Source organism: Haliotis cracherodii, unplaced genomic scaffold (assembly GCF_022045235.1).
Source record: "Haliotis cracherodii isolate W230 unplaced genomic scaffold, xgHalCrac1.p SCAF_1, whole genome shotgun sequence".
In the NCBI taxonomy this organism is placed as follows: Eukaryota; Metazoa; Mollusca; class Gastropoda; order Lepetellida; family Haliotidae; genus Haliotis; species Haliotis cracherodii.
Window position 1 is genome coordinate 14,642,538 of NW_027266264.1, and position 21,148 is coordinate 14,663,685.

General features: G+C 40.4%; 1 protein-coding gene across 1 annotated transcript in view; it reads left to right on the top strand.

The window, feature by feature from the left end:
- Nucleotides 1–21,148, top strand: part of LOC139473448 (tetratricopeptide repeat protein 39C-like) — a 43,355-nt gene that overhangs the window by 12,529 nt on the left and 9,678 nt on the right. Inside the window, exons 2-8 of the mRNA XM_071256032.1 lie at nucleotides 11,644–11,692; nucleotides 14,535–14,672; nucleotides 15,584–16,151; nucleotides 16,744–16,841; nucleotides 17,668–17,761; nucleotides 19,033–19,087; nucleotides 20,674–20,726. Of these exons, the coding sequence (XP_071112133.1) occupies nucleotides 11,644–11,692; nucleotides 14,535–14,672; nucleotides 15,584–16,151; nucleotides 16,744–16,841; nucleotides 17,668–17,761; nucleotides 19,033–19,087; nucleotides 20,674–20,726 (1,055 nt within the window). The remainder of the gene's footprint in view (nucleotides 1–11,643; nucleotides 11,693–14,534; nucleotides 14,673–15,583; nucleotides 16,152–16,743; nucleotides 16,842–17,667; nucleotides 17,762–19,032; nucleotides 19,088–20,673; nucleotides 20,727–21,148) is intronic.

Sequence of the window (21,148 nt, forward strand, 5' to 3'; positions counted from 1 at the left end):
ATCGTTAAATTTTCGCTTCATTGCTCCTTAATCTGGACGTTATAAATGTTTCAAATAGTGTATGGCCAAACATGTAGTAGCAAAGATGTTTTACAAGCAGATGATTTCCTTGATAAATGTTGGCTTCATCTATCACACAAGAGTCTCTGGGAAAAAAATAGCAGCGTCTTTCATGCATTTCCACCCATGACATGAATATTGTTATTTTGCCTTTGTGCACAAGCTGAGTGCCAGGGATATCATAAAATGTTCTTGAAAAATTGAGTTATTTTTCTTTTGTTACTCCAGGATATTTTTTTCATACCTACCTAAGTTTTTAGGACAAAATTCAAGTAAAAAAATGTGAGAGGCTTTTTTAAAAAAAAATAATTTAAATTAACTTTTGAAATGAGTTTGAAATCCATAAACCAAGATGTTAAAAAAGTGTTGCCTTAGGATAGGCCGTAGTGAGGATATTTGTGAACAATCAGTCATGTTCTCTGACACTTCTCAATGTATACTCAAACGCTGAGACCAAGAATAAAGGTTCTAAATGATCAGAAAGAACACTTATGTATGTTTCGTGCTAGGGAATTCAGGAATGTGGAAGTAGTCAGTGTTTACGTCATTTCAAGAACATTGAAAAATGTATGAAAGTCAAATTGTGTCGTACATACACTTATGAACGTCAATTTCGCGGTCTTGTGACGGACCTCTCGTCCAATGGAAAAGCCGTATATCGTGAAACTTCAAATTAAAAAATTATTGTTATTTGAAAGTGTTGGTTTTCATTGTCTATTGCTAAGCACCTATCAGCGGCAATCAACTGTGGGCTTCCCTTGTTCATTTCAACCCTTTGTTATTTTCCACCTTTTGTTATCTTATATAGTTTGTTGTCCTTACCTGTACATATATATATATGCTCTCTGCCTCATGGCAATCATTCATCTGATGAAAGGGTAAGCATATACTCAGAAACGTTGTGTTCCTCATAACGAAGACGTTGACATCCATATATTCTCTTCCTTATGTGTATCACTTCTAAATGCCTTTCAAAGACCTGCTTATTTCACTGGTCCTCGAATTTGGAGCAAGTTTGGCTTAAACAGGACACATATGATCACTGTTTACATTTACAGCATTGAGAACAGGGTCAGAATTATATCCTTCAGTTGCTACAGGTCAATGAGGACAGCCATCACTGGATTCTTACTTGTCCCCAGGAGAATATTGTTGTCTCAGACTAGCGGACTAGAGTGAATTTTTGAAGGATGCATGTAGATGCATACTTACTAGTGCTGGGACGGGTAACTCGGATTCTCAGGTCGAGTGGGCACTGAGCATGCTGAGTAGGACCCAGGTACCCGGACCCGTGGTTAATTACGTGATACATTGTTTAATGACATATTATGTAGAACTCTATGGTTACCCTACACAAGTTACTAATGTTCGCATTTCTTTCTGACTCTGCACCCATATGTTTGAATAAAGATAAAACTTCCATCGACTTCAGTGTATGCATGACTAGATCGTTTTATACATGTATTGAAACACATTTTGCCAAGGCTGTGGTCAAACTATTTGTACCCAACATTTTTTACCCGGGTAATAAATTTGGACTGGTCCCAGCCCTAATTGATACAATCTTTAGTCGCTGTCTGTGCCATATAACTTAGAGTCCACTACCCTGAATATCTGGGCATTATTTTCAGTATGCATGACATATGGACTGTCTGTAATTTGTCGCTCTCTCTATCTTGATTACATATGCTGTTCAACTGTGGATAGGGACATTTCTGTTGTTTGTTTTATCAGAAATGCAGGATTTTACAAGACTCATCATTCCTGTGTATTTTATACAAAAATATTCTTAAATTCAGTAACAGGCAAACAAACAAACAAGCATAAGTAAAATATCTACCTGTTTATTATCATCTTGTTTTCTCAAATATGTGTTTGTACGTTGACATGCTATCAACCAATTCCAGGAGCCTGGCCATCTGGTTCATTTTGTCACCTCTTATGACAATCATAGGTTACTGGGGACCCGTGCTGCCCCGGAATCCCCACAGGGGTGGGCGGAGAATGTTGATTTTGTATGGAGATGAATATTGTTTTCAGAAAAACACCTTGCAACAATGTAATTTTTGTAGCAAGGTGACAGGCTTGCTGACTTGGTTGATGCATGTCATCATATCCCAATTGCGTAGATCGATGCTCATGATGTCAATCACTGGATTGTCTGGTCCAGACTTAATTGTTTACAGACCACCGTCATATAGCTGGAATATTTTGTTTGATAGGCATTACTTAGAAGTTGGCGGATGACAAGATAGACACAATTTTTATGGATAACAACTTCTTTAATACTGTAAAAAGCGACGTTTCGGTATAGATCGGCTGCTTGACAACGGTATAAGGATCTATACCGAAACGTCGCTTTTTACAGTATTAAAGAAGTTGTTATCCATAAAAATTGTGTCTAGCTGGAATATTGTTGAATGCAGCATTAACAAACAAACAAACAAACAAACATACAAACAAAGAAAACACATCATCATGTTTTCAAGCATTAGATGAGATGCTTAAGTCGATAACAAAACACATCAAATGAGATTTGAACCGGAATGATAACATGGTTGTGTTTGATTACCTCATGCCAAAATACACTGAACAACTTGATTTGATTTTTTGTCTATTTTGCCAAATGTTAGAAAATTTCAATTATGGGTTGTCGAAGCGCCTCAGTGTGTTGTCGTCTGGTGCCGCCCCCAGATACAGCTGCCAGAACCTCATCCTGTGATAGATGCTGTCCTAGGCAGGAAGTGCATCAGGTTCACACAAGTTTCAAATGTCAAACTCAAACCATCATGTTACACTTAGACTATGAACTACAATACCCTTTCCTGCATGTAATGATTTCACACACCAGAATATCAGCCAAGGAGAGATACATTTATTTCTTGATTTGTGGAATATATAATGAAACATACTGGGTGGTAGGTGGGGAAAAAGTTATGTTAAAAAAGACATTTAAGATGATGTTTTTATTCTGCGGAATAGAAATATAGTACTTGCATGTAATAAAAATATCTTTCAAGTTGAGAATGCATTGTTAGAAGCTCATAACCAGGGATAGAAATTTCACAAGCACTCTAGCCCCGATGTCATTAAAATCAGATCTTGGTGCTCGCTACTGTGACACAAATTCTGAGGATATCCTATTACAGGTCACATGAGAATGGCTTTTTGCACCGACCAATGATATGACAAACATGAAGTCAACATTAGCCAGTCAGAAAGCAGCATTCTCTAGCTTTGCGGCACCCAGTTTCAAACTTCCATTCAACTTCAAGATTACGCTTTGAAAAATTATGTTCTCGTTTCAAAATTTGAAAAGTGAATTAAAGGAAATTCGAGAATGTCTAATGCTAATAGGCTAATGGGCTGTTGAAAGCTGGAATACCCAGTGTAAACCTTTTTGCAGTTGCATGATCAGAAAAAATATTCCGACTGTCATTTTCCCGATCTGCAAAGCAATGCTCTGATTTGTCGGATAAAAGGTCGTTTTCACAAGCCCTGAGATGGGATGTTTCAGGCCTTTGTTCAAGCAAAAGATCTGATTTTTATAAGATTGACCTTAGCCCAAGCCAGTTTTTAATGTTAAAGGTATCCCAAGGCCTGGTAAAATTTTGAACATTTTGGGTGTGTGTTCCCCTATGTTATCCTGTTCAGTATAGTAGACTTCTAGATAAGTTTCTATCCCTGCATTTATTGTGTATCCCCTGAAATTAGAAGAAATTTCAGAATGTTCAAATCATTTTATGATCCTCAGAGTAATATTAATTGAATCATAAGCCCAGATCCATACCACCATAACTGTTCATTATCCATGAAGATCTGTGTTAGAATTGATATTCTGCAACCATGCTTGTCGTATGAGGGCACTAACAGGATCGGGTGGTCAGACTCGCTGACTTGGTTGATGCATGCCATCATATCCCAGTTGTGTAGACCGATGCTCATGATGTCAATCACTGGAGTGTCTGGTCCAGACTCGATTGTTCACAGACATGTCATATGGCTAGAATATTGCTGAGTGTGGGGTTACACAACATAGAAACAAACGAGGACAGTGCCTGAATTAGATGGTTACGTATATATCATATATGTCATGGATACGGTCGATCAGTTACAGGAGGACATGTTTCATGTTCCTGGTTTTATTGATTCTACAACAAGAATAAGGCGCCATGCTAACCAGATCATCAATTATTCATGGCTCTTATATTGTTTCTTGCCATATAATCTTCTTTTATCTTGTATAGATTTCACTGAAACGATTAATACAGCAAAAAAGATTGAACATATGCCAAACTCCAGTACTTTCTCAGGCCCTGAACATGACATGATCATTAACAACAAAAACTTTAATGATGTAACTGTCTGTCATGGCATGACTACTCGTGAAGATTCCGGGGTAGAATAGGTTTACAGCAACCCATGCTTGCCGTAAAAGTTGACTATGCTACCGTCGTAAAAGGCGACTAACGGGATCGGGTTGTCAGACTCGCTGACTTGGTTGATGCATGTCATCAATCCCAATTGTGTGGATTGATGTTCATGATATAAATCACTGGATTGTATGGTCCAGACTCGATTATTTACAGACCGCCTTTATATAGCTGGAATATTTTGCTGAGTGCGGCGTTAAACAACAAACCGACCAACCAACCAAATAATGGCATGACCGATTAGACTATAGTTTTATGAAAAAATCCTTCACGGGTTTTTAGTGGTATTAAGCGTCATGTCTATCTGCCACTGTTTCAAGTTTTGTTTGCTATATGAGTCCCTGAGCACAAGTCTTTGGCTTTGGTGACCACTGTTAAGTTTCAAATACAGTATAATACTTGGTCCTGTGTACAGCACACAGGTCACAAATCAGGTGAAGTTAAGCAATGTTGGTTGCGGAGAGTAGATGGATGGGTGAGTGTATTCTAGTGCTGGGACGGGTAACTCGGGTACTCGGGTCGGGTGGGTACTGAGTAGGACCCGGGTACCCACAGGACTACCTGGACCCATGGTTGGTCATGTGATATATTGTATAATGATTAAACATATCTAGAACTCTATGGTTACAGTACAAGTCACAAATGTTTGCATTTCTATCTGACACAGCACCATTGGTTCTGACTTTTAAAGGTTTGAATAAAAATAACATTTCAGTCAACTTCAGTGTATGCATGACCAGTCGTTTTATACATATATTTAAATATATTTTACCAGGGCTACGCTCAAACTATTTCCAATCAGACATTTTGTACCAAACTCTTGAGACCTGTAGCGGGTACCTGGATAGGGTCGGGTAATAGCGGGTACACGGACAGGGTCAGGTAATAGCGGGTACCTGGACAGGGTCGGGTAATAGCGGGTACCTGGATAGGGTCGGGTAATAGCGGGTACCTGGATAGGGTCGGGTAATAGCGGGTACCTGGATAGGGTCGGGTAATAGCGGGTACCTGGACAGGGTCAGGTAATAGCGGGTACCTGGATAGGGTCGGGTAATAGCGGGTACCTGGATAGGGTCGGGTAATAGCGGGTACACGGACAGGGTTGGGTAATAGCGGGTACACGGACAGGGTCGGGTAATAGCGGGTACCTGGATAGGGTCGGGTAATAGCGGGTACCTGGATAGGGTCGGGTAATAGCGGGTACACGGACAGGGTCGGGTAATAGCGGGTACACGGACAGGGTCGGGTAATAGCAGGATGGGTATTTGGGTAGTAAATGTGGACTCGTCCCAGCCCTAGTGCATATATAGCAGCTTGACTCCTGAGCGTTTCTGGGGCTTCAGTCCCGCCCCCCACTGAAGCACATGTGGCATCTCCTTAGACAAGTAACTTAGTTCATAATATGCCCCTGTTGACCCAGCAGTGAATGGGTTCCCTGTAGGATGAAATGGTTATGTGTCTGTAAACCTGGTGCCTCACAGACAGCTTGGATTGTATACTCCCAAGGGAGCTGAGAATGAACATTGTTGAGGTGAAATGGGGTTTAACATCGCGTCACAGATTATTGCACTTGTATTGCGACATGCATGTATGTATGTGTGTATGTGTGTGGCTGCTTGTATTTGTTCGGACTAATGCCGATTTAAAAGTGCTAGCCCACTGAGATACCATGCCCCACTTTAACATGAATACTGGGATAACACTTTCTTGATAAAGTACAGATTCTCGTACTTTTTGGGGTTGAATCACGTCTGGGATTCAAACCCACACTGCCAGAGTGAGGCACCTAATCACCATCGAACAAAGTCAGCGATCTAACCCACCAACCCACCGAGGATTCCACAAAAATGAAAGCCCGACAACTGGTAGTCTAGATTACGTACTTTGTGGGTAAGATCGCTGACTTTGTGTGCTAGAGATATAACATTTGTTACATTTGACCACTTTCTGGACACATTGTGTGTTCATATCTTTCAGCCATGGGAGCCCTGCCAATTTACACTTGTCAGAGGGGTATACAAAGTATGTAATCTAGACTACCACTTTACTCAGAAGGTGTTATCTCAGATATAACATTTATTACTGATTATGGTCATTGATTTGTCTGTACCTACCCATGTACAATGGTTTCAAAAGAGTAGCATATGCCCTGTATCACCTAGAACATCCTTACCGAACTAGGCTGGTATTCTGAAGTTACATTTTGGCTTGACTAACAAGTCCAGCATAGTCCAGTCAAAATTGAGTAACAAATAACATGGATTCAACATTGGTCGACTGCATGATTTTCAAACCATGTGTACCGCCAATTGGATGTCGACAGATATTTTCCAAATCTTTTCATGTTTTTAATCAAGGTGCTCAAGTGCTTGATGCACTTTGTGGCGTAAGATCTGTCTTATTACAATATAGATCTTGATTATCAGTCAGATCGTTTTGATTGGGCATCACCATTTTTTTTAAGCGAATGCAACTGATGTTAGTGATGGAATCTGATTGGTCAATAGGAGGGACATAGAAGGGACATAACTCATAATAGCCACTGGTGGTGCTAAATTTGAGCCTGGAAATTCCAGCCTAGTTCGACAAGGGTGGGAACTGGACATTTGTAGTCAGTTAACTCCTTTGCCTCAGGAAGATGGATCTTGAACCTCCCACTTTGAACTGAAGAGCTGTAGCATAAGCTTGAAAATACTGTGGCATTGAACCGAGGCCTGTAACTGCAATACAGTTCAAAGTGGCGTTACAGCTTACTCACTCACTTTCTCATCACCTGAGCATAAGGCAAGTTACAAGTGTATACCTCCAGGGCTTGGCTGATGAAGAGAAGCCCAGTCATCCCTCACTCAGGAGGCAGAGCATAGGGATACAGCATGACAAGTAACCATCTACATTCCTCATGCCCTTTCAGCCATGGTCGGTCTGCACTCCTTTGCTTCAAAGGCTGACATTACACATTCCAGCCAAGCATCATTACAACCCTTCAATTATATTTTGAATCCATTTCTTACAAAATGTTCAGCGTATCATAATTATGCAGCATATGCTACCATATGGACTATATTCCAGTTTTCTCCAAATCCTACCGAGATTACCGTATTCGACGTAATAAGCACCCCGCTCTAAGAAGCGCCCCGCTCTGATAATCGCCCATGGAGATATTTGCTGATATATTTGCCAGTGAACAATCCCAATTAGCACCCCTTCCGATTGATCAATGTACACAAGACTTATTTATTCGCGTATAATACACACTAGTGTGTTATATGCACCCTTAGTTATGAGCAATTAAATTCTGGAAAAATATATCTGTCGTACATAAACATTTCAGGCTATTTCCATAATCCACAAAATATATCTTTCAACTCTGTTTTTTTTTCACCAAAATAATATTCTAATAAGAGCTCCGTATTTCTAATTTTGACAGCGCCCTGGGCGCTTATTAAGTTGAATACGGTATTTCAAATAAAAAATGTGTTTCCATGATCCTTAGATTTGTCTCTGTCGTATGTGAGCACGTCCAGGAATGACTCCCACAGTGTAGACACCGTAGACCCCTGCTATTGATCTGCCTTGATTAGCTCACAAGACCATTGTCAGGCTGAACCCTGGAGTCTTTTTTTGCCCATTATTAGAATGACAGCACTCTCAAATCCATACCGGCATCAAACCCTGGTTAGACAACGTACAGAGCACTGTAATCACTATCGTTATCTTCAAATTAATCATGGCCGTGCTTGTACAGTTTTCTTCAGATTCTGAATTGATTTGCACCAATTTTAATGCAAAGGATGTGACATGTTTATAAAGAAATTTTGAATTTTTCTTATGCTACATAATTATGCGAGTATATTTGTGTGACACGAGCTATGGTATTGATTGTGGGATGCTTTCTGTTCTTGTTTGGTTGAGCTGTGCAGGTCTATGCATTTGAAGTAAAGTAAAAGGTCAGGTGATGGACATTGTGATCTTCTCAATGTTAATCAATACCATTATGACTGACAGTTGACATGATATTACTAGGTTGCACATGTTGCAGACACGGAATGTTGGTGTGTTGGGATGGGATATGCATCAGTTCTGGTTCTGGTTGTTATTCATGTTTAGGGCTCCAGAATGGGCAAGAACCTGATTGAAATTGTTCAATTTATTGTTGTCATTATTGTTGTTGTTGTTGTTGTTGTTATAATATAAGGGCAGTGCTATTTTGGGGGGCATTAGGCATGAGGGCTTTTGCAAATGATAATGCCCTTTAAAATAGCGTTACCGTTATTATAACTAAAATGAATAGAATTTGTTATCAAATAAAAAGAAACAACAATATCGGTTTGAAACATTTACTGCTATCAACATGAATGTCACTGACCGACTTTTACAAATATGGAAACGTCATAGAACAAACCAGATGACGTCACTATTGAACGTGACGTCACCTATCCCTATCCTATGACGTCACCTAACAACGGGAGTGATAATGGCCCGTTGTTAAGCAATATGAGGGCATTATCAAGTTACAGTGGCCCACTGATTTCTGATAACATGCAGACGGTTTAATGATAATTCTATCCATTTTAGCTATAATTATTATAATTACACAATTGTAGACTCTCAATACCACAACAAAATATTTCCTTATTTCTCCGCCACCTCTTGTCCAATCACTATCAGACTTTACTTGTTTCTTTAGCTTTTAATGCTTTACATTTATATGAGATAGGCTGTGTTTATAGCCATCTGTGATTCATGGACCGTTGGTCAGATTATGTCCATAGTTTGCTGTGTTTGTAGACTGTTTACTATCTGCACGGGCCTCTGGCTTCATCATTGTCCCCCTGGCATATAATGCGGGAAGTATAGCGATCAGCCAGTCTGTCTGTTCGTCCGTCTGTCCATAATCATTTCCTCTTCCGGGGCAGAACTCAAAAACCATTGAGTGTATTTGATCGAAACTTGAAAGATGTATCAGTCACATGCTTAAGTGCCTTTTGCTATTTTGTAATTTTTATAATTTTTATTTTTGCTATTGAGGAATGTTTCAAAATTTCATTTTTCCGTTTATTCATGGACACAATTAAGTTAGACTTTGCTGAAATGGAGGTAGGTGTCGTTTCTGGAGCAGCACTTAAAAACTGTTCAACAGTGTTGAATCAAACTTGGAACATTATTATTCAGGGGTTGATGTGATGGCTTTTGCTATTAGTAATGATTAGGAATTTAGATTAAACAAATTCCTGTTTCCATGGCAAGAGGTTTGACTTTGAGTTCATCTTTAAAACTAATAGGTATTCTTCCTTGAAACTATGCACACATATGACCAGCTTGTCATCTGGTGACTTTTGCTATTTAGGGATTGTTGGAATTTATATTTTTTCAACAAGTTTGACTTTGACTGTTCATAAACATGTGTACCTGACATAGAAATACAAATTCCATGGTATTGTTTTGATAGCTCAATAACTACTCTTGTATACTGACAGACAGATCAGATAGAAATTCTTCATCAAGTGGACTTAACAAGCAGATAATTTGTTCTTTTGGATTATAGGGGCCGCGGGATTTGTCATCTTCTGATGACTCTTGTTGCTGAGGACATTTTAGTTCTTACTTCTTGTTACCCTGCCTGGTACGGGGCATAAAGGAGATAAAACAACATGATTTGGGAAATGTTTAATTCCAATTTAGGAATTTTTACTTACACTTGCTGAAGACATGGGGCTGAATATCCGCCTCTACCAGGGTTAGGTACATCCATGGTGCTGAGTCTGTGTGGAGCATCCATGTTAAACCCCAGCATGGTATCTCAGTGGGCTGGCACTATGAAACCAGCATTCAGTCTGGACTAGTACAAGCAGTCACTCACTCACATGCATGCACAATGCACATTGCTATATAAGTCCAATAATCTTAATGCTACATTAAACCCCATTTCACCTCACTTTACCTCTTTAACATGTTAAAGATCTCTCACACACCATACCCGTGCTCGGAGGTTTCACCAAAGTGGTAAATGTCGGAGACCTGCATCACTTTGGGCTTTCCTCCCACATTAAGCTGACACGCCGTGATATAACTGGAATACTGTTAAAAGCGGCATTAAACCCAACTCACTCACTCAGTAAAGATCTCACTTGCTGAGACAAGAGACAGTAACATGTGAAAATACTCCTTTCACTGTTTGTTTGTTTGTTGTTTAACGCCGCACTATTCCAGCTATATGACAATATGACTATATGTAAATAATCGAGTTGCATGGGTTGCTGAAGACCCATGCTTGTCGTACCCCATTAAATAATTTTGCTAAGTTTTGTGTGGACAATGTTTTGGTCGGGGCTTGTTTTGTTTGTTTGTTTGTTTGTTTGTTTGTTTAACACTGCACTCAGCAATATTCCAGCTATATGATGGCGGTCTGCAAATAAAATCTTCTGGACCAGACAATCCAGTGATTAATATCATGACCATTGATCCACGCAATTGGGATCGATGACATGCATCAACCAAGTTAGCGAGCCTGACCACCCGATCCCGTTAGTTGCCGCTTACGACAAGCATAGTCGCCTTTTATGGCCAGCATGGGTTGCTGAAGACCTATTCTACCCTAGGTCTTCACAGGGTACTAATATGTAGTGTCAGTAAGATATGTCACCCTCGCCCCATCCCACCTACTCAAAAGAAAACACACTGTTTTGAGTAGTATACTTAACGCTGGAGCAACAAATAACTTAAACAAATATAATAAAATAAATAAATGTGTTGCATGCAAGCCATACATTACTGCTTGCAGGAGTTAAGATCTAGTTTTAGTCACTATGTATATTTTATGCAGTTTTTAAATGTAGATCTATATGGTTTCTTGTAATTCCTTATGGAGTGTCTCCAACCTGTATGTTTTTGTGCATTTGTTGTGTATGTATTATTCATGTACAGTGAAATTGTCTAGATAAATATATTTCCAGAATGACAAACCATTGGCAATTATGAGTATAGAGTAGTATTCTATTGTCTTTTTACTGGTACTCCAGGCAGGCTTTCTGGAATAATGATGACATCAGGGTCCGGACACGATTCGACTGTATGTAACATATTTGAGGTGAGACTCAAATATATCTGTCTCTGTCACAAATTTCTTATTTCTTTCTCTGCTTTGTTACAGAAATGAAAGCCCATTGATGCATGCAGGCTACAGCTTTGTGTTCTTCATGGTAAGCAGACTAACCTTGCCGCATGATATGTTAGTAGACAGGCCAGGATAACTGTCACTGTGGCAGAGGGGCCTTAGTGGGGATTGGGTGGCAAGCATGGCTGTAATCGATGGATGCTCACCTAGCACAGGAGAACTGTCACTGTGGCAGAGGGGACCTAGTAGGGATTGGGTGGCAAGCATGGCTGTAATCGATGGATGCTCACCTAGCACAGGATAACTGCCACTGTGGCAGAGGGGCCTTAGTGGGGATTGGGTGTCAGGCATGGCTGTAATCGATGGATGCTCCCCTTTCACAGGATAACTGTCACTGTGGCAGAGGGGCCTTAGTGGGGATTGGGTGGCAAGTATGGCTTTAATTGATGGATGCTCTCCATGCACAGGATAACTGTCACTGTGGCAGAGGGGACTGAGCAGAGATTGGGTGGCAAGCATGGCTGTAATTGATGGATGCTCACCTTTCACAGGATAACTGTCACTGTGGCAGAGGGGCCTTAGTGGGGATTGGGTGGCAAGCATGGCCGTAATTGATGGATGCTCATCTTTCACAGGATAACTGTCACTGTGGCAGAGGGGCCTTAGTGGGGATTGGGTGGCAAGCATGGCTGTAATCGATGGATGCTCACCTTTCACAGGATAACTGTCACTGTGGCGGAGGTGCCTTAGTGGAGATTGGGTGGCAAGCATGGCTGTAATCAATGGATGCTCATCTTTCACAGGATAACTGTCACTGTGGCAGAGGGGCCTTAGTGGGGATTGGGTGGCAAGCATGGCTGTAATCAATGGATGCTCACCTTTCACAGGATAACTGTCACTGTGGCAGAGGTCACGTAGCGGGGATTGGGTGGCTAGCATGACTGTAATTGATTGACAGTCACCTAGCACAGGATAACTGTTGCTGTGGCAGAGGTCACGTAGTGGGTATTGGGTGGCAAGCATAACTGTAATTGATTGACAGTCACCTAGCACAGGATAACTGTCACTGTGGTAGAGGAGACCTAGTGAGGATTGGGTGGCTAGCATGACCGTAATTGATGAATGCTCACCTTGCACAGTATAACTGTCACTGTGGCAGAGGAGACCTTGTGGGGATTGGGTGGCAAGCATGGCTGTAACCTTGCACCTTTGCAATTTTAATGTTGGACTTTTTCAGTTTCCATTAAAACAGTTGTGAATGAGTTAGCAATATTCCAGAAATATCATGGCAGGAGACTCCGGAAATGGACTTCACACACTCAAAGATTATCCTTGATTTTTTTAATTTTGAGAGGAAAATCCCCCCTGGTCTAAAAGCAATGAGATTTTTGGACGTGTGATGAGACAGTGGAAACTGTAGTTGATATTCGGTATTTGTGATTCAAATTGTGTGGCAATTAATGTTACTAGATCATATAGATACATCCTTGGATATTTTTGAACATTAATTGTTCCACTGTGAATACATGTATTTAGAAATATTAGCATTTGTGTCAACAAAAAAATGCATTACTATTTATATTTCTGTTCATTGTCTACTTTAGGAGAAAATACATTAATATTTATGTATTTCAGTTTATTGTCCACTTTTGGAAGAATTATTTGCGAGAACAATTATAGATGTGTCATGTTTACCACCATCAGCTGTTCATTTTGTTGACATTTTGTTGGCATTTTCCCGAGTTACACCCATACAGCACAATGTTAAAATGCCTCATTGTATTTGAAAATGTGGGCCTAGAATTATCCCTGGTAGATAATTTTTTCAAGCAATACAACTTTTTCGATGTTTGTAGGTGAAAGTGAGAGTGTCAATGCTGATAAAACTATTGAAAGATGTACGCGATTTTCAATCGTGCTGAATTTATGTTGATGTGATATCTATGACAACTATGCAAGAATTTTGCAGAACAGGTATAGGGAATCGAGCATAGGATCTAGCCAGGGTATAGGGAATCTAGCCTAGGTGTAGGGAATCAAGCAAAAGATAGAGCCAGGGTGTAGGGAATCTAGCCTAGGTATAGGGAATCGAGCATAGGATCTAGCCAGGGTATAGAGAATCTAGCCTAGGTGTAGGGAGTCAAGCAAAAGATTGAGCCAGGGTGTAGGGAATCTAGCCTAGGTATAGGGAATCGAGCATAGGATCTAGCCAGGGTATAGAGAATCAAGCCTAGGTGTAGGGAATCAAGCAAAAGATTGAGCCAGGGTGTAGGGAATCTAGCCTAGGTATAGGGAATCGAGCATAGGTGTAGGGAATTCAAGCAAAAGATTGAGCCATGGTATAGGGAATCAAGCCAAGGTATAGAGAATCAAGCCATCATGTAGGGAATCAAGCATAGGATCAAGCCAGGGGATAGAGAATCAAGCCAAGATATAGGGAATCTAAGGTATAGGGAATCGAGGCAACGACCTTGGGTGTGACGAGTGAATGCACTAAACACAAGGCTAGCCCACTCAGTCAAGACTGTTGTGATTATGTCTATCTTGTTTCTGTATGGTCATAATTCTACAAGGTTAGAACTGAACACAAAATCTTTCCAAGCCCGGGTAAAACAGAATGCCTTTGTAATGTTAAAACAATGGGGAGATTTAGGGGAACTTGTACTAACATTCAGGAATTTGTACTAGACCCAGGCTAGCGTGCTAGTTTTATGTTCTAACCCTGACAGGGTGTTGATATTCCTTCTGAAAGAGTTCAGTGTCTTCCTCTCAGTATCTGGGATAATGATTGACTTGCACATCAACATTTCTATTCACTGAGGATGTATTCCTCATACCTATTACCACGAGTTGTGCATTCAGCATGTTCAGGAATAATGCTTTTTCATTGAATAAAATCACTGACAGGTGTGTTATCTTCTTTTCAGCAAGCTCTCATGTCATTCGAGGAAGAAAAGTTGGGCGAGGCTCTTAAAGTACTCCAGCACACTGAGAAGAAATGTGAAATAAGTGATGGCTTTTTACGATCAGTGAAGAAACGGTTTTCAAAGAAAAAACGACAGCAAGTGAGTAGTTTCGCATCTACGGTCTCACAGTGCTGCGGTTTCAAGCATTTGTCTATGGATGAACATTTGTGTGTATAAAAACATGAATGAGCATTGCAATCATATTACACATCATACTACTGTATTCGACGTAATAACGCCCAGGGTGCTCTAAAAATTAGAAATAGGGGGCTCTTATTACAAAAGTATATTGGTGAAAAGAAACAGAGTTGAAAGGTCGTAAATTTCGTGGTTTATGCTGACAGCCTGAAATGTTTATATACGACAGATATATTTTTCCAGAATTTAATTGCCCATAATTAAGGTTGCATATATCACATGAGTGCATGCTACTCACAAATAAATGTCTTGTGTACATTGATCAATCGGAAGGGGTGATAATTGGGATTGTTCACTAGCCAATATTTTTGCAAATATTGCTGTGTGAGGTTATTACGTCAAATACGGTAATCATAATTCTGCAACAATAGTGAGTTATCTGTGAATTCCTTCACTACCTGCAATACTTCAGGCTAAATCACTAGGATAACATGTTTTATAAAGTTTCATGGTCAAATTCTCACGAGATATGAGAAATAAATATGTCATGCCTGTGTAGGTAAATTTCCTTAAAAAGTTAGCATATTGACAGTGTAACTGCACTCCCATTTAAATTAAATAATTTTGCTAAGTTTTGTGAAGACAATGTTTTGGTTGGGGAACGTTTTGTTTGTTTGTTTGTTGTTGGCTCATGATGTCAATCACTGGATTGTCTGGTCCAGAGTCAATTATTTACAGACCATTGTCATACAGCTGGAATATTGCTCAGTGCGGCGTTAAACAACAAACAAACAAATATAAAAGTCAGGCCAACACCCGTCACCAGTGTTGATGGAATCTGCAAGTATACTTTTCACACGCTTGTGTTTCAGTCAGAGGCTGAGGTGAGTGTTGAGGATCGTATCCAACGCCAAGTGATTGTTGCCGACTCGTTGCTGTACCAGGCGATTCTTGTCTTCACGAACCAGGACATCGCTAGTTATGTAAAGGGTGGGTGGTACCTACGCAAGGCTTGGAAGCTCTATGAAAAGGTTCATAAAGAAATCTTGGATCTCAGTGAGAAACAAGCCCGAGCAAAGATTGAAAAAATGACCAACAGCCTTCCTTCCAACACCAACCAGAACAGTATATACGTCCATGACAGCGCCACCGATGGCAATGACAATGAACTGACGGAGGAAGTTCTTTCGCGTCTTTGCGGTGCCGTGAATTTCGGATATGGTACATTCCAGTTGTGTATATCCATGGTGCCTCCTAAGATATTGAAGCTGATTGAGTTTCTAGGTTTTGAAGGTGATCGGGAAGCCGGACTAGGTTCGCTGGAGTACACAAGTCACAGCAAGGACATGAAGGCACCTCTTGCCACGCTTGGGCTGCTGTGGTACCATACTGTGCTCAGGCCGTTCTTTGCTCTCGATGGCGCCAATAGCTTCTGTGCAGGTGGGTCAAAATTCATGATTATGGAGGGATTATTATTTTATTTTATTTCATCAATTATATGTATTATGCTGAAATTATGTGATCTTGTGCATGTGTCTGTCACAGCTTTTTGCAGTTTTTGATCTTGTGTAGAAAATGTCTGTGTTGTCTTTAATCTTATTTCTATTCTAATTGGCAATTATTTACAAGAGCACTCAACCAAAAAGATTGTTTCCTAGTTGGTGATGAGGTCCAACGGCAAGGGAAACAAGATTTATACCAATACCAAAAGCTGTGAAAATATGGTACTTGTTGCTACCCTGCCTGATGCTCGGCATCAAGGGGATAAAACAAGGACTGGTTGGCTTGGAGCATGTGGAGTCAGTATACTGTCTGAGTGGTGTATTCATGTTAAACTGTGGCATGGAATCTCAGTGGGCTAGCACTATAAAATCGGCATCAGTCCGGACTAGTACAAACAGCCACACAACCACACACACATGTGCATGCACATCGCTATATACATGTAATAATATGGAATGTGATGTAAAACCCCATTTCACCTCGCCTATGACTGATGATGACGATGACACATTCTGTTGAATGGTTGCAGGTACAACAGAAGCTGAGAACATCATTGCTGAGAAGGAGAATGATTTCCCCAACTCTGCTCTCTTTCTGTTCTTCAGGGGTCGGATACACAGGCTGAGGGTGAGTAGGTTAGGGACAAGGGGAGGGTAGTTTATACAGGCTGAGGGAGGGTAGTTTATACAGGCTGAGGGTGTGTAGGTTAGGGACAAGGGGAGGGTAGTTTATACAGGCTGAGGGAGGGGAGCTTATATAGGCTGAGGGAGGGTAGTTTATACAGGCTGAGGGAGGGTAGTTTATACAGGCTGAGGGTGTGTAGGTTAGGGACAAGGGGAGGGTAGTTTATACAGGCTGAGGGAGGGGAGCTTATATAGGCTGAGGGAGGGTAGTTTATACAGGCTGAGGGAGGAGGGTAGTTTATACAGGCTGAGGGAGGGTAGTTTATACAGGCTGAGGGAGGAGGGTAGTTTATACAGGCTGAGGGAGGGTAGTTTATATAGGCTGAGGGAGGGTAGTTTATACAGGCTGAGGGAGGGTAGTATATATAGGCTGAGGGAGGGTAGTTTATATAGGCTGAGGGAGGGTAGTTTATACAGGCTGAGGGTGAGTAGGTTAGGGATAAGGGGAGGGGAGCTTATACAGACTGAGGGAGGGGAGCTTATACAGACTGAGGGAGGGGAGCTTATACAGAATGAGGGAGGTGAGCTTATGCAGACTGAGTGAGGGTAGCTTATTCAGAATGAGTGAGGGGAGCTTATACAGACTGAGGGAGGGTAGCTTATGCAGACTGAGGGAGGGTAGCTTATACAGACTAAAGGAGGGTAGCTTATACAGACTGAGGGAGGGGAGCTTATACAGAATGAGGGAGGGTAGCTTATGCAGAATGAGGGAGGATAGCTATTTGTTTGAGGAAGAGATTAGCCTGTCACTACTGATGTACATGTTTCAGAAAGAGAATGACCTGTCCCTGGGGATGTACCAGAAGGCCCTGGAGGAGGCTGCAGGGCAGAGGGAGATAGAACTTATGTGTCTCTACGAAATCAGTAAGTAACACGGTTATGTTTCGGGGCATAGCAACTATCTTGTGGAGAATTCTCACTTCACTTGAGGGGTGGTCGGGTATCCTATTGGTTAAAGCGTTCGCTTGTCGTGCCAAAGACCTGGGTTCGAATCCTGACATGGGTTACAATGTGTGAAGCCCATTTCTGGTGTCCCCCGCCATGATATTGCTGGAATATTGCTAAAAGCGGCGTAAAACCAAACTCACTCACTCACTCACTCACTTCACTTGACACCAGTGTGGAACGATTTGGAATTTCAAAAACATGACCATTAATATCCCAATAAATCAATATGGAAATATCTGTTAACACCATAGTTCATATTAACGTGACAAGTGCATCAGTGCTACGTCTGTGTGTGGTGATGCTGGGTACGCTACTGTTGAGGAGTGGAGTAGTCTCATGCCTGATGCTTGGTTTCCCATTGTCATGTTGTGGACTGTCTCAGGGGCAGTGCACAGTCTACTTGTTCACCCCTTTTGGAGCGTCGGCAGGTGTCTGTTGGCTGCAATATTCATCAGGTTCTAGGTTTGAATCCCAGTGCTTCCAAATCACAACTGGAACAGTGTGAAAGCCAACATCGCTCACTCACTATCTGCAACATACTGGTGGGTTGTGATGACACACCAGAAGTTGGCCCAGGTTTTCACATCCTTGTCCATACTCAGATGCTATCAGAGCCAAGCAATCCTCATTGATCTTGACTTTTCTTTCTTCCTTGTGTTAGTTTGAAAACATATCAAGCATACATTCTCCAGTTCAGTGTCCAGGCCCCTGCTTTTTACTTCCAAATGTACCATTACATACGGGTGTCATGATACGTCTACCTCACAAATATCTACACATCGTCAAACACAAGTACGTGATACGTCCACCTCATGTATCTACACACATCGGGATACTCGGGTACACCACATGACATGCATCGTGATGTTGTTATGTGTTGTTTCTGTGTGAACTGCTCGATGGTCCATGTGGCCTGACCATCATCCAGTCTGTTTAACTTGCATGACTTGTTCTGATGCTAATATTCAATCAGATTTATTGCCTTGTTTAATGACAGGCAGTAAGGTCATGTTTAAGGATTTATTAAGCCAGGTTATTGCAAGCTTTTTTGCTTTATTTTTTGCAAAGCTTATTTTTTTAAATTGATACCGCTAAGATTGTTAATTTATACATGGGTAACCATCAGGTGTTAATTTGTAACATCCCTACCATTTCATTGACTGATATGTGATGCCTCCCTTCCCCAGGCTGGTGTAATCTACTGAAGCTGAGGTGGAGAGACACGCTAGAAGGATTCACAAGGTACGGGGGAACAAATGAAACAATGCTTGGGTGAAAGTTTGTATACTCCCAATGGAGCTGAGAATGACATTTGAGAACATTGATCCATTGACAAGGGTAAAAATGTTGTAGCACTTTAAGCATGCACAAAATGTGTGGAATCTAGTGCATTATAAATACTTTGCAAGTGTGTCTCAAAGAAGATATGGAATTTGTCTCAGGATCTGCAGGATATTTCGTTTGAACTTATATGGTGGTACATTGTCAGTCATCTGGCGACCAATCGTAGCTATACTTTTATATATCTCTCTCAGTGAGGCTGATCTTGAGGAAATTTTGTTTCACAAAAGTACTCAAAAAAATTCCTAACCTGGCAACTTTTTAAAAATTTAATTATCGTAATTCATTGTTTAATTTTATATGCAGTGAACACATTGTTTATAGTAAACCCAGTGAAGACCTGTTTGATTAATTTTTTTTGATAAATTAGAATTTAAGCTTAAATTTAAAGTAGAGCTGATAAGTCTTATTTTGATTAGCATAATAGAGCATTCTAAACAGACAACAATTAGGATGTATCAAGATGTATCAGGATGTATCAAGATGTATCAGAATGTATCAAGATGTATCAAGATGTATCAGGGTGTATCAAGATGTATCAAGGTGTATTAGGATGTATCAGGATGTATCAAGATGTATTAGGATGTATCAGGATGTATCAAGATGTATCAGGATGTATTAAGATCTATTAGGATGTATCAAGAAACTTTATCGCAAATTTAGGCATGGAACAAATCAGCAGCGTGTTCAGTAAAAGACTCATGATCACATGACTACTTTATGGAGGAGGCAGTGTCAAGTAATTGAGTTTGAAAGAGTTATCTCCCTTTAACTAGTGCCCTCGTGCTGTATCTGTGACATTCTTCTTATCTATGTATCTGTGACATTCTTCTTATCTATGTATCTGTGACATTCTTCTTATCTATGTATCTGTGACATTCTTCTTATCTATGTATCTGTGACATTCTTCTTATCTATGTATCTGTGACGTTCTTCTTATCTATGTATCTGTGACATTCTTCTTATCTATGTATCTGTGATGTTCTTCTTATCTATGTATCTGTGATATTCTTCTTATCTATGTATCTTCAACATTCTTCTTATCTATATATCTGTGACATTCTTCTTATCTATGTATCTGTGACATTCTTCTTATCTATGTATCTGTGACATTCTTCTTATCTATGTATCTGTGATATTCTTCTTATCTATGTATCTGTGACGTTCTTCTTATCTATGTATCTGTGATATTCTTCTTATCTATGTATCTTCGACATTCTTCTTATCCATGTATCTGTGACATTCTTCTTATCTATGTATCTGTGATATTCTTCTTATCTATGTATCTTCGACATTCTTCTTATCTATATATCTGTGACATTCTTCTTATCTATGTATCTGTGACATTCTTCTTATCTATGTATCTGTGACATTCTTCTTATCTATGTATCTGTGACATTCTTCTTATCTATGTATCTGTGACATTCTTCTTATCTATATATCTGTGACATTCTTCTTATCTATGTATCTTCGACATTCTTCATCAGACTGAGAGCAGAATCAAAATGGTCCAAGGCATACTACTCCTATCTTATGTCAGGTAAGTTCATACGTTCTTCCTCTAACTTATGATATCCATCATGGACCCAGCATATAATCTGCTGTGCAGAGTTATTTACCTTGGTTCTACAAGGATCTGCAAATTCTTCGTTTAGATGCCAGATTGCCCTGAGATCGTCCACTGATCAGGACCACGTAGGTTCACCAAGTCGATGAACCTCGACCTGTGTCACAGTGGCCATTCCATCAGGCTTTACTCACCATGATATAACTGAAATAATGTTCACTATCTTCTCAAGAACCAGAGAAGATCAGAGTTAGAATTGGTCTTCAGCAATCTATGCTTGTGGTAAAAGGCAACTAAAAGGCTTAGGTGGTCAGTCTTGCTGCCTGGTTGATGCATGTCAGCGTATCCCAGTTGGGTAGATCGATGCTCATGGTGTCAATCACTGGATTGTCTGG